This window comes from Mytilus trossulus, chromosome 10 (assembly GCF_036588685.1).
Source record: "Mytilus trossulus isolate FHL-02 chromosome 10, PNRI_Mtr1.1.1.hap1, whole genome shotgun sequence".
In the NCBI taxonomy this organism is placed as follows: Eukaryota; Metazoa; Mollusca; class Bivalvia; order Mytilida; family Mytilidae; genus Mytilus; species Mytilus trossulus.
Genome location: NC_086382.1, coordinates 49212863 through 49228203, shown reverse-complemented (window position 1 = coordinate 49228203; position 15341 = coordinate 49212863). Strand labels below are relative to the sequence as shown.

At 31.9% G+C, this 15341-nt stretch overlaps 1 protein-coding gene across 2 annotated transcripts in view; it reads left to right on the top strand.

The window, feature by feature from the left end:
• The first annotated feature begins 5788 nt into the window (after nucleotides 1-5788).
• LOC134687548 (radixin-like) overlaps nucleotides 5789-15341 on the top strand; it is a 28322-nt gene continuing 18769 nt past the window's right edge. For both annotated transcript variants that reach the window (XM_063547929.1, XM_063547928.1), the window contains exons 1-2: nucleotides 5789-5936; nucleotides 8896-8994. In XM_063547929.1, coding sequence (XP_063403999.1) covers nucleotides 8983-8994 — 12 coding nt within the window. In that variant the 5' untranslated portion in view covers nucleotides 5789-5936; nucleotides 8896-8982. The remainder of the gene's footprint in view (nucleotides 5937-8895; nucleotides 8995-15341) is intronic.

Sequence of the window (15341 nt, the reverse complement as noted above, 5' to 3'; positions counted from 1 at the left end):
GCGAGTGGGGCATACGTCTACTTTGGACACTTTATTGTTATATTTAAAGTTACCTGTGTACGTAACTACGTTATTTTATTTTTAAAACGCCATTTGGTCCCAGCTAGGCAATAGTTATCTTTTTGACCTTATTTTACATATGGTATTTATATTGTGTCATAGATCATTGACTGCCGAGTAGGCCAATTTCAATTGATATTGTATAGTGTGTCTTTCTATGTAGTAATATAATACTACTGTGTCTTGTTAGGATGAAGGTTGATTCCTGTTAAAACGTTTAAACCCGATGCATGTGTTTGAACCTGTCCTAAGTCAGAAACCAGTCGTTCAGTGATTGTCTCAAGTTGATGTGTTTTTCTCTTTTATATATATAGATAAGACCATTAGTTTTCCTGTTTGGGTTGACACTAGTCATTTTTGCCGGTGACCCTTTGATGATTTGTTATTTGGTGGGAGCCAAGGTTCCGTGTTGAAGGCCGTACTTTGACCTATAATGGTTTATTTTTTTACAAATTGTGACTTGGATGGATAGTTGTCTCATTGGCACTCGTGTCACATTTTCTTATGTCTTTTGGTAGGGGTGGTCTTAATTGATAACGATAGCTTTTTGTATGCCCCACCTACGATAGTAGAGGGGCATTATATTTTCTGGTCTGTGTGTCCGTCTCTCCGTTCGTTCATCCGTCCGTCCGTCAGTCCCGCTTCAGGTTAAAGTTTTTGGATAAGGTAGTTTTTAATGAAGCTGAAGTACAATCAACTTGAAACTTAGTACACATGTTGCTTATGATATGATCTTTCTAATTTTAAAGCAAAATCAGACTTTTGACCCCCAATCTCACGGTTCACTGAACATAGAAAATGAAAGTGCCAGTTTCAGGTTAAAGTTACTTTTTGGTCAGTCAAGGTAGTTTTTGATGAAGTTGGAGTCCATTCAATCTGAAACTTAGTTTAGATGTTCCCTATGGTATAATCATTCTAATTTTAATGCCAAATTAGATTTTTTTTACCCAATTTTACGGTCCATTGAACATGGAAAATGATAGTGCGAGTGGGGCATCCGTGTACTTTGGATACATTCTTGTTTCGATATTTTTTACAAGCATATGGTAAAGATATCTTACATCACTGAGCATGGCTAGACGTACCTCATGGACTAACTGATAGACACGAAAAGGAGTCATGTTTACTGAATGAGTGTGTTATATTGAAAATTCAAAAATGAGATGGAAGCAGTAATCTTCCATCATGTGTTTTTATAATAGATTTTGACGTTTGTGTTTTTCTTTTTGTCATTCTACATAGGATTGATGCAAATTGTCACATGTTTCTGTTTCGATTTTAGCTACATTGTTTTAGATTTATGAGTTTGACTGTCCCTTTGGTATCTTTCGTCCCTCTTTTAAAGGATCTTGCAATGTCTACTGTTATCAATCTGGTAAAAATTCTGATCCAGATCTATATTAACTCTTGTGCGTTAGTTTATATATATATAGGAGTATATATATGACTAAATTAAAGAACCATATTTTAATTATGTTGCATTGTTATTGATGTCCCTTTTTACTATCTTTGCATTTAATGATCACTCATCAAACTTTCGAAACAAATACCAATAAAACTGTGATACGCTTGGTCTAGACCTATATGATATACAAGTATGAATACATTATACGGTACATAGTTATTTTTTACTCATATATATGTATGTACATGATCTATGATCATACATGGATACTGAATTATTTATTGACAGGTTTACTGTTATACGATCAAATGGAATTCAATATGAATAAAATGTGACCTACAAACGTATTTGTGTACAAGAAACAAAGTCTCGATTAAAATTTCAGTGTATGTAGTGCATATTTGAACAAGACAGTAAGTTCGATTTGTCCTCGATCCCCTAAAGTATTTAAACATCGAATAAATCCAAAATTCATGACTATGAAGACAGTTTTGTCTGAGAGTTTAATAAATCGGACACCACTCGTATCGTAAGTTTTGTAAAAGAGAAACACCTTACAAATAATATTCAGTGATATGTATTTCAGAGACAGTGTCTACTGATATATAATGTTCAACTCTTATATAGCATTTCCATTTTAGAACGGTAAACGTGGGTGTACATGTATTATGTAATAAAGGGCGTGTGTACGACCATTGATTACGCTATAAATGTATCAAAAATCGAAAGTACAATATCCTTTGACCGAAAATTGTAGATTAATGTCGTATCTCCCTTTGACATGAATCATACAAAAGGTGTGCTTTCATATTGTAACTATACGATAAAAACCGTTAGGTATGCAACAGGTTGTCCTATACTATCTGTAGTATCAATCATATTTTACTCATAATTCATGAATAAAAGAAAAATCCGACAATTTTTAAATGCTTATTTCTATTGTAACGCTTTCATTGGAATTCAATAGATTTTATCTGGTTATAAATTGATCGGACAGTGTATACGACTTGTGATTCAAAGGTTAAGTATAGTATTTGTAAAAACGGAGAAAGATTTGAACAAAAAAACATAAGAAAAATCATCAGTGAAGAAAGAGTTGAACAAAAAAACATAAGAAAAATCATCAGTGAAGAAAAATTATCACTACACCATGTATTTCCAAAATAGAAAAAGTGAATAGACAACATTTTTTTTTTTTATCAAAACACGACAATAAAACTACAGTTTGAGCAAGACGAGTCAAAAAAAGGAGGTAATGTAACAGTAAAGTTGGTCCGGTAGGAAAATTTGTCCGCCGGACATTTTTCCCTAGGTAATCAAGTCCATGGCCATAATTTTACTAGGAAAATAAGCCCTAGGACAAATTCTCCTAGGAAAATAAGTCCATAGCTAGTAAAATAAGTCTGGCATTTATTTTCCTAGGAAAATTTGTCCTAATACATGTTTTTCTAGAAAAATTATGATCATGGACTTGTTTACCTAGAAAAAAATGTCTGTTAGGAAATTACATTCTGGAAGCAAAAGAAAATGAACACTTTTTACCGGATAAATGGATAAATACAATGCAATAGATTAACTATGAAAAAATACAACTTTTAACAAAATGCATTTTAATTATCAGCTGCAAATTTATATACATATAACGACATTAACATGATTTCCTAGGAAAATTAGTCTGGGGACATACGTTTAAAAAATATTAATACATAACTCTAAAACAATATTAAAATCATTTATGTAAATACCTTTGAAATTAAATGATATGGATGTTTTTATCTAGGAATAATTATAACATGGACATGATTTCCTAGGAAAACTTGTATGGGTACATATTTTTTCCATATATTATTACATAACTCTTTAACAAAATCAAACATGAAAGGAACTGGAAAAAGTCTATTTGGTTAAAAATAACCTTTAATTCAAATTATAAAAATCATGGACGTTTTGCCCTATTAATATTAATACCTCGGACATGATTTCCTAGGAAAGTTAGTCTGGTTACTAACATTTTATTAAAAATAATAACTCTTAAAAAAATGTTCAATTAGGTAAATGAATTATATGTTTCAGATTTAAAAAAAAAAGGACATGGACATTTTTACCTAGGATTATTAATGACATGGACTTAAATTCCTAGATAAATTAGTCTGGGGACAAAATTTACTAACATCAGACTATATTTACTAGTAAAATTTGTAACCATGGACATTTTATACTAGGACAAATTTATCGCTTACAGTAACAACCCAGGTCCTCTAAAAGAGAAGCCTTTTATCAGTTCTTTTAAATAATTCAATTTCAAAATTAATTGACGTCAACATATATATTTATCATAAAGGTTGATATAAAAGAATAAATGAAATATCGTCAACAAGTGCATGCAGTTTAAAATATATATACTTATTAAGCCATCATGCATCGAGCATCGCATTTGAGAAGCTAATCTCGATATGTTTATAATGACATACATCTAGGTATTATGTTGAAAGTGATAATGAACTGACTAGGATTTCATGTAAGTGAAGTAAGCAATTCTTGTATGTATATTATTTATCCGGTTAAAAACAAAACAATACTGTATAACACACCACAAGTATGCAAACCTATACATGCCCTAATACGTGGGACCAATTTTGATATAATGTCTACACATTCTTACTTTACCTGTGACCACGCCTCCGTTTTGCCTGGTAACTTCGATATGAATTACATATTTATCTTTTATTTATTAAATCATGACTAGGTCGTCTTCTGTGTTAATAATATAAACTTGTAATATTTAGATTAAAATTGACCAGTAGTAATTTCTCTCAAACGTGACCTTTAAGGTTATCAAGGCCAATATATTGCAGTTACGTACAGTATGGACAGTTAGTATCGCCAATAGTGCACGTACATTAGCGTTAACTTTTTCTTTTCTTATCCCGGTGAAGCAGAACATTTTTGCTTCACAGGATAATTTTTGAAAGTTTAAAATTAACCATGATAAAAAGATAAAGAAAAATAATCATTAAACGAAGAACTGAACATGTCCGTACTTGGTCCATGAAAATGCGGGTAAGAAGAAACGCAACACAACATGCGTTCGTAAATGTAATGTTTGATTCTATATATCAGTTGCAGATAGAAGAATTTTCTTAAAAGGGAGGGGCACTTACGGACTCCGGTCATGTTTCAGTATCACTGATATCCTAAAAAAAATCTACCATTTTTTCCACAAAAGGGGGTGCATAGAAACCCCTTTAAATCCGCGCCTCTATATAATATTTTTTTAACATGAAAAATTACATCTGTCTCGCTCGTTTGCCTGACAGTGGCGTATGTAGGGGGCAGGGGGTCCTGGCTTCCCCTTTTCAGTGGGACAAAATTTGGTTGCTTATATAGGGAATCACTGGAGCGGGCCCCCTCTTAGGCAGTCAGATGGCCCCCACTTATGAATATTTCTAGATTCGCCAGTGCCTGACGCTTCCTTCCCCAACACACACACATACACACTTGCCACTGAATGAATTGTATGACTATCTAAAGTATTTTTTTGCTTAATTTCCGATATTTTTTTCTTGATGATTAATCATAATGTTTGTTGGCCAAGGATTTGTATAGTCTAAGTTACTATACAAATCCTTGTGTTATCCAAACATACTCCTGATATATAGCCAGTTTGGACTTTGAAATTTATGGTCTATGTGACTGAGAGGTCCTGCTTAACTGTACTTCTTCTTCTTCTTCTTCTTCTTTAGTTTCAGAAAACCATCAACATACTGATGTTTACTTTCCATCGCATGCCTGGTATACTTTTTCAAATTTATGTATTTATAAATATAGTTTAACATATAGATGTATTCCATATTTTTGTATATATTTGTTATACTAGTTAGTATGATAGTCCTAGTTAGTCTTACCGCGAATAATTCACAGTCATTTTAAGTGAAATATTCAATAGCATTAATAGTGGCACTGAACCAGGAGTACCAATTGTAAATAGTAATTTTTTTGGCCTTTAAACCCATCAGCCTAAACTTACTGATTTCAGCTAAGTTTCATTTGAATTTTTGTAATATAAATATTTTATTTCTATCTCACTAAATCACTGAAATATATCTGACTGCATTCTTTTACAATTTATGACCTCTAAGTTTGATATTCCTCTTTTATACTTTCAATCTGGGACTATTGTAATAACTTAGTATGATCATCGTAGTTTCAATATATAGTATGCTGTTGTATTTATGTGAAACATTATTTTAATATACTTGGCCTTGTAACACAACCATTTAGGGAAAAGTCCGATAATAAATTAGGTGGAACAGTCGCGAGAAATCCGAAGGAATTGTTCTTAGAGGGCGGTATGAGTAATTTAGCAATATCTCGTGTCACACCCTGGCGGCCATTTTGATAAACCGGTCGAATAGCAGTGAATGAGTTCAATATTGGTTAAGTGGATAGTATTGTTGTAGGTTTTCTAAGGGTAAGTTTATGAGACGAAATGTCACTGTATAATGTTGCTTTATCCATATATGTAAGAAATAAAATGAATTGCATTACTGTCAACAAGTTTTTAGCGTAATGACAGTTGACAAAAACAACTTTATAGTTTTCCTGGGCGGTGTCCACATACAAATTCAAACGACACCGGAATGTTTAATTGAAGGACTAACGCAAATTGTCTTCATATTTGCATTATAAAGTTTTATTTAAATTGTGAGTGAAATTCACACAAATCACTCCAATAATTCTATGATAAATAGAATAACGGATGGTCAGCCAACATTTACACCTGTCAAACTAACAGTAACAGGTGAATTCCAAAGGCATGAGGAAGGTATATACAACGTCCATGTAGCTATTGCATGAAACTTAACAGTATGATTACATAGTCGTATTATCAACAAGTGCAAAATTGGGTTTTTAATTTAAACACTTGTAATATTACGTACATGGTGTACTGTTTAGGATGTAATCCCTTTTGGGGATTATGAGAGTTGTGATTTTCCAAATTGATCCTCTGTATCAAGCCCAATTAAGTACATGTATATGCGATACATTCTTACAACCTACTGCAACTCAAACATGTGCCTTCTACAGTTTTCAAATGTACTGGATTTGTTCATGTTTCCTGTTCATGTTGCTTTCTTGTTAGCTAAAGTATAGATGGATCTGTTTGGTCAGCAATTCAAGTGCAGACCCAGCTGGGTGTGTAAATACCCCAGGCTCAGGTTTATTTATACCTTGGAATACTGAGGAAATCAGAGGGGTCAAACCAGCAACTTAAAATCATGCCAGTTTAATATTAGTCACTAACCAACATAAGCACTCACACCACATCTTCCTATATCTATGACAGTCTTCACGCTGAGTGGCTGCCCAAGCTAGTAAAATTGCCCTCAGGCTTTTAAAAATCATATCTACAGGCCAACAGAATCTAACTAAATATTTTCAAAAATTGAGCTCTGGGCCTAATAGTTCATTGTGAAGACTGACATGACCAAGGTTGCCACTATCATAACTATTGAACTTAACAAATAGACCTGGATATTTACCTGACAAAGTTCTTTTCTGCATTGAACATCAGATTTTACAAAATTTAAATAAGTACCTGTCATGCCTGTTAGATTCAAATTTTGCTGGTTCCTTAAGTTTTAGTAGGTTTTTTTTGCTGGTCATTTGGTCTGACTCAAGAACATTTGCTGGACTGACCCTACCAACTCTTGTACTTAGGTCGACTTATTAAATTGGTACTTTAACAGTTGAACAATAAGACCTGCCCAAAACGTTAATGTGTTATCCGCCCAGGTTCAACATTTGAAATTCATATCATTTTGGGTGTGTATAACCAAAACAGATTAAAATTACATGTACCCTTGACTGGCCCTGTAGCCCTATTATCAACCAGAATAATATTGCCCAATCCATTCTGCTCATCTTAATTTTCAACAAATATAATTATTGCATATGGATGTTGATATTTTGGAACATGTGGAAAGGACACTTGAATCAACAAATTGTATTCATTGTGTGACGTACAAATGTAAATTATGTCTGCTCTATATTTCTTAAAACATAAATATAAAAATGCGATGATATTCAAGGTCAGATTAAATAGTGCATAAACATAGTTTAAAAGTGTAACAGTAGGCTAGTATCTACATGTGTACCTTTCCATGTGTGCTTGACCTAATTTCAATGTACATCATTTTGATATTGCTTTTCATATTAATTTGTTGTGGAGTTATGGTTCTTGATGAATTGGTAAATGGGATTTTATGTTTCACATTTATTATGCCCCACCTTCAATGGAAGAGGGGCATTATGTATTCTGGCCTGTTGGTTTGTTTGTTCATCAGTCTGTTCGTTCGTTTGTCCCGCTTCAGGTAAAAGTTTGTTAAGGTAGTTTTTGATGAAGTTGAAGTCCAATACACTTGAAACTTAGTACACATGTTCCCTATGATATGATCTTTCTCATTTTAATGCCAAATTAGAGTTTTTATCCCAGTTTTACAGTCCACTGAACATAGAAAATGATAGTGCAAGTGGGGCATCCATGTACTTTGGACATATTCTTGTTTATTTCTGCTCTACATCTGGCATGTCTGGATGGCAAAAGTTATTTAAAACTTACAATATGGAACTTTAGAGCAAATTTTTTATTGAAAATATCCATGCAATTACTTGTAAATGTTCCCACTTGCTTTCAAATTTGATTTTGTTAGTTCTCATGGACTAAATGGAAGTCCAGATTGGTCTTGATGATTTTCATTTTTGTCACTGAGAGTTACTAGCTTCTTTATTAGTGACTCAAATAATGAAATAAAAGTAAGAAACATCAGGCTTAAGCTTTCTACATTATGTAAATGTATGTAATTTGACAACCTCTTGTTCTAGTTTGTATTGGCATTGTCTCTACTTAAAAAAAATACCAAGAAATAGGTATACTGCCTAATGCCTTAAAAAGTATAAATGAGCAATTGCTACAAATGTATATAACATTGTGTAAAAAGGAGATGCGGTATGATTGCCAATGAGACAACTCTTCAGAGACCATATGATACAAAAATTAAAAGTTTTTGGTAACTGTATGGCCTTCAACAATGAGCAAAGCCCATACAGCATAGTCCGCTAAAAAACACAGATGTAAAAAAAACCTCAAGACCTAAATAATGTACTATAAAATGATAAAAAAACAAATAGGTTTAAACAAGCAAAAACAACATCAAATGAATAACAGGCTCCTGACTGCTTGCTTTTCATGTTGACATTAAATTAATATTAAATTCGTTGAAATAAAAAATCAATTTTACACTAAAATTTATTGTCTGTATTTTTTCCCCATGAATTTAGATAATTGTGATATTTTTTACTGTTAGATATTTTCAGTTAATGTACCTCATCCCCATTACTTTTTATTTTATTTTTATTTATATTTTTAGGAGTAGCAGGAGTTTTTAACGCTCCCAGATAGGGATTTACAGATTTTATTTGTGTGTAGTTACTTTATATAAAACAAAACAGACAAAATGCCAAAAGCAGTAAGTAACAGATTGTTTATTTATGTACATGTAAATTATAGTCATCCAGATACAAAGTAGAAGTCCTCCGTATGTGTTACTGACTTTGTTTGGAAAACTAACATGCATTTAAGCAATACGACTAAATATTACATGTGCTATTTTATTGTCTGTTCTGATCTGTGATTATTCATGTTACTGGTATCAAAACAAGGACTTTCAAAATTGAGAATTTAGCTACACATGTACAATGTATATCTGTAAATACATTTTTGTACACAAGTCATTGAAAAAAATCTTTATTAATTGCACTTATTATTTTTTATAACATGGGGTTTCCAATTATCAAATATAGCCCTCACCATTTGTGCTTAAATCATTCTGTGACCTACATTGTATAAAGGCAACACATTTCTTCATTGGATTCGGAAGATACAATTTTTCAGCCTGATATTTATCTTGAAGGAATGATTTACTGGTTTGTATGTACATGTATCACAATATAACCCATATATTGATTTGGCATCTATCTTGTGGCCTTTCTAGATCCCAATGTTTTCAATCAATTTTGTACTGTACATGCATGCATGTATATGCAAATTTTTATACATCTTTGGAGTTATCAGTTTTGCAAAATATCAACACATTACTAGTTTATGTTAATTCTAAAGGTTTTACTGCAAAGCACCATATGTTAAAGGTTGTAATTACATTGTCAGACAGTTGTTTTTTAACTTGTTTGTATGACACATGCATTTGAACTTAACATGTTTAAGCAGCATATTTTTGGTTGAAGAACAATACATTATGAAAGAACAAAAGCTGAACTGGCCAATGCATCAAAAACTTAACCACATTACATGAACCAGGGATGGTTATTTAAATAAAAAATGTACTCAAGTGGCCCAGGCAAATATTATAGTGTCCAAGAGTTTTATGATGAAGCAAAAATATAAATGACTGCTATGGATAGTAAATTTAGTAAAAATTGATAATTGAGTAATATACCTATTTTCATACATGTACATGTATGATACATAAAAAAGTACAAAATATCAGAATTTGGAAAAGGGGTGTCCCCAAGTACCTCTGATCAAAATAAGTAACACATGAAATGATAGCGAACCATTGTTCATTATATTTAATATTTTATACCCTTGCCATAGAGGGCAGATATTCTAGTTTACAGCTCTTTCTGTCATGTCTAAATCAATTAACTGGATATTTTGTACAATTTTTTATCCAGTCATATCATAAAAAGTTACGATAGAGTTATCCTGACTATAAGACCTCACAGAGCCATCAAATCAAAAGGTTTTCTAAGAATGATTGAACATTTGGTGACAACTTTATACATGTACACAATGTATGTGTTTTTAACCAATGGGTCTATTTGTAAAGATAAAAAAGATAATATTACAATTTTGAGATGATTTTGTATATCGTGTATATATTTGCCAACTGTGTAAGACATTATGTAGTCTCAGCAGTCTTATGATAAACTTCTGAATCCAAAAGCCCGAAGCTCAATTTTACAAGCCAGAAAGCAATTTTACAAGCCATGGCCATTGGACTTGTGGTTAAGCGTGAAGACTAAGTCATTGTTATTTTATTAACCCCATTCCTTAATCCTGTTATGCAAAGATGATGTCAGGAATGTGCATAACATCTCTATTGTTTGCAAAAGGTTTCTAGTGAATTTGATAGATTACAAGTTGGTATAGTCCGTTTAAAGTACAATTTTGTCAGCCATTGAAGTAGTGTTGGACATCTTGTTAAATAATAAAGTCCAACTTTTACAAGCATGTTGTAGTGGAAAAGACTTCACTTTTTTGTAATCAAGCGGGAAGTTTTGTACAATAGCAGCTTATTAAAAAAAGATGATGTCATGCCACTTATTAAGTCGTGTAAGTTAGTGTAAGTGAAGGAGGATGTTATTATGATCTCATTTCACAGTAGAAACCTCACTGTTTAATGAAACTGACAGTTAATGTAGGGAATAAAACAGCTTGTTTAATCAAGTATTTTCCCATTGTTCTTTGTTCTGTGTCAGTTATTTAAACATCATTTCCTCTAACATTCTGCCAAAAACTGTACTTAGTCTAAATATACATGCATGAAGCTTGCTGGAGAAGATATTCTTTGAACAACTAAATGAATGTGCAGACAAAATGAACTGTACTTAAACTCTTTAACTGCCGCCAAAATATTTTTGTGATGATTCTATCAAATTTAAAACATGAAAATCATCACAAAATATATAGAATTAATTTTATGCAAGGTAGATTTGTAATATCCTCAGACTGTTCATATTTAAACATTCATACTCAACTAGAAAACAGTATGGATTAAGCTAAAACCATAAAGCCGGTCTTTCCATCCATGTAGAAAATGTGTAACACTGATTATGCAATATGATGACTTTTATCTACTTTTCAATTATTTACAATGTAATGTGTGTCATAAATGATTGAATCTGGGCCACATTTATTTTCTTCACTTTTTTGTGTCATTCAAATTAAATCTAAATGTTATGTAAAGGATGATTGGATCTCAGCCTTATGTATTTCCACATCTGTTTACCCAGATGATGCATGAGTGTGTCACAACCTTACCTAAAGACTGAGTCAAATCTGTGTCAGAGATGTATTATTGCTGCCATCTGCAGCTTTTCAAATGTCTTAAACATACAACTATGCATACCTTATATAAATCACTTTAATCCAGAGGCAAATATAGGGGGTGCAGCCCCCTCTCCCTAATTGTAGGAAAATTGTTTGTTATATTGATTATGAAGGGAATCACTGAAGCATGGCAAGTTCAAATTTATTGCTAGATACTAAGCAAAGGATATATACACTTAATGTAGCTTATACACGGGCTTGTTACAGTTGAAAATGTCTGATTTATTATACTGATGGCAAATTCTCTCTCTACAAGTTCTAGGTGATTTTAAATGGTAAATTGTGATTAAAGATAGAAAATACAGTTCAATCTGATAAGTTCCTTTTAAAGTGATTAAATGTGTCAGTGCATTAATTAATTGAAAACTTGGGTTAATATCCATGATATCAGTACTCATGTATTGTATTAAGGACATCTATTGATAGACATCAATTGCTAATAAATATATATTTTAGTAGTGACCATATAAACTGTCATTTGACTGTCAAGGCCGTAATGACCAAATAATAAATATGTTAACAGGAATACATCAATTTACATGTTACAACTACTGTCCTGTAAGGTCAAATCTGAAGAAAAAAAACCTAAGGCTTAGCTGGTTGGCAGATCTTTACAGTTTTCTTGCCTTGTTTTTTGTTTTATCTCTAGCTATATAAATTTATAACAATTTTGTGTCTTTAAACTCTTGTTGTGTTCTAGTCCAAGTTGCAAGAAGGCTGAATCCAATCTCTCAAAATATTTTCTCCTGTACAGAACTTTTAGCACCTGAACTTTAATTTAATTAAACCGGTACCATTGGTTTCGAAATTCTTAAAAGTCCAAGTACATACACACCTGAAAAAATTTGGAACCCCTTTGATTGAGTTCTCATTTCAATCACCCTACTTACATGACTTACTTAGTCCATTAAAATATTAAATTTTTTATTTGACAAAACCAACAAGGCCAAATGCCAGTATGATGTTTGGACACAATCAAAGACATGTAGGAAACATGTACATCATAATGCTTTTAAAGTTGTATAATTCAACATCAAGTAAGGAGTACATCCAACAGTGAAGAGAAAGACGATGCATAATTGTTGCAGTTCTGCAACATACAGGAAAAGATCAAACCTGACATCAATTGTGTTTAATGAAAAACTGATATATAGTGTACATCGTGTATGAACACTGAACAGTTCACAATGAAAAGAAATTTTTAAATTTGTTTCTTAATTGCAATACAATGTATATTAGATGATAAATCCAAATATTTCTTGACATATATAAGTATAAATAATGTAGTATATTTTTAAAAGGAAAAATCATTGATAACAGTGTCACTTTTAACAGTTCACCTGTGCAGACACTTATAGAGTTTAAGGTATGGCCCTGTATCTTGATGTATATTTGTTTAAGGTAACTGGTTGAAGAAAATATGAATGAAATTTATGCTACATGTTTGAACAGGCTTTCCCACAAAATGATTATAACCACCAGTTCATCCCCTTAGTCTGGTATCTCATAGAGTACCAATCTTCATTGTAGGTATATATACTTATATATATTTACTAACCACTGGAATTCAACGATTTTTTATATACATTTAAATAAACCACTTATAGGCTCTAGAAAAGAGGTTTTACAAATTTGAAAGTGTAATTTGTAAAAGGCAGTGGTCAATGGGAGTGGACTGCTATTACATAAATTAATGGACCTTTTAATCAGTGTGAAGTAAATTATCTTGGGGCATTTTGTTTTATACACAGTATGTGCTTTTGTGTATTTATTTGTGGTAAACTTTAATTGCGGCAAGTAACAGGATAATAAATTTGGTGAAAGTATTCATTTAAGCAGAAAAGAGGAAGTCAACTTTCCTGTTAGTGAATAAGAAATAATCCAAGTGTGCAATTTATACCTGATTAAATCAAAAGTTAGGCTGTACTTAGCATAAATTACACATAAATCTCATCTACCATGATGGGAAAAAGGTAAAAGACAAAAAAATACATTATTATGTCGTAAACAGCTGTTGATATAACCATGTAATTGTTCCTGTCAGACAAGTAATAATTAGTGTTATTACAGGAAGAAAATTGACCCCTTTAGTGTTAGGGTCACTCTTTTCTCCTAATGATAATAAGTAAATTACAATTCCATGTATGAACACCTTCAAGGAACAAATTCTGTGAAACACATTAGGAATAATGACCCTTATGAAATAATATATGTGTACCTATATGTTATAAAGTGCCTAGAAAATCAACCTAACAATGTTAGAGTAGATCTGATTTGTAACTTCCTCCCCATGCTGGGAATATATATATATATATATATTTTTAAATCCTTTATAAGTAACAATATAACTGTTCATTTTCGGGAAGTATTGGGCTTTCAGAATTTTGCAGTACATTTTACTTTGATAAAGTTTTATCAACGTTTACACACCCTGAATAATTGCATAGGTAGATTATAACATTTACAACAAATAGATCTGGGTATTTAGTTTGTGATATTAATAATTTTGTCTATCAGCAAAAATACCTTGTATAAGATAACATAATTATCAGGTAATAGTTTGAGTAGGTGATGGATTGGTCTATATAATTATTTTATAGTATACATTACTTGTTGAGGGTTACCATGGGGGGAGATTTCACCCTCAGTCTTATAACCCAATGTCTTTTGATGTCACATTGTTAATCCTACCACATTTCCCAAGGTCGTAAAATACTTACTTTTATGACTCATTGATGGCAATTTTTAGATGGGTTCATATATTGCTCAGTCTAGTTTCTATGTAGGGTCTTGGGCACTTTTTTTTTGTATTTCGCCTTATGAGTTACTGATGTCTACATTTTTGTGCTACTATTATTTTCACATCAGATTAGATAAAGGTTGAAATGTGAAATGTAATGACGCTTTTTATGCAATATTAAAGGAAACGTGGTATGATTGCTAATGAAACAACAATGTATATCCAAGAGAGACAAAATGACCATGGTGTTTGCTATTTGACTTATTTCATTAATTAAAAACATATTTTTCTCTTCAATGTGATTCTATTTCCTGCTTCCTTGTGGACAGTTGTATTATAAAGGCAGCAGCAGATTTACTGCCCTTTGAACAACCAGTTTCTGACATATAAAGATAAATATTTGTTTAAAATGTATTTGGTACTTTATGTAGTTTAACCTGTATGCTTGAAATTAAGGAAAAACATTAATGCATGTTTTTTGTAAAGCCTCACCCCTGAAGAACCTAAACATTACTAATGATTTTATCAAAGATGTGATACACTTGTTTGGGCTATAATATGATGTCATTAGAAGCCTAAAGGTAGAAAAACCAGTTTATATGACATTATGAATTATTTGACCTTTGCTAATGGCAGTTTTAATTTAAACAAAATTTAAGTTTCAGTGTTGTCCACATCTTGTAATTTACAAGTATTCCTTTAGGTTGGAAGGATGTTAGTTATCTGTATATAAAGCCTTAATTACTGTACAGGTGCTTTACCTGTTCATCAGCCAGACATCTGAGGTCATGGTCCTGTACTTCAGGAATATATATATGTAACTAACAACCAGACTTTCAAGGTCATGGTCCTGTACTAAATAGTATAAGAGTCTTTCAAGCACTGCCTTTCTTAAATACAAAAAAAAATAGATGTCAACAGTTAATTGTTTTTTTCCCTCGTCC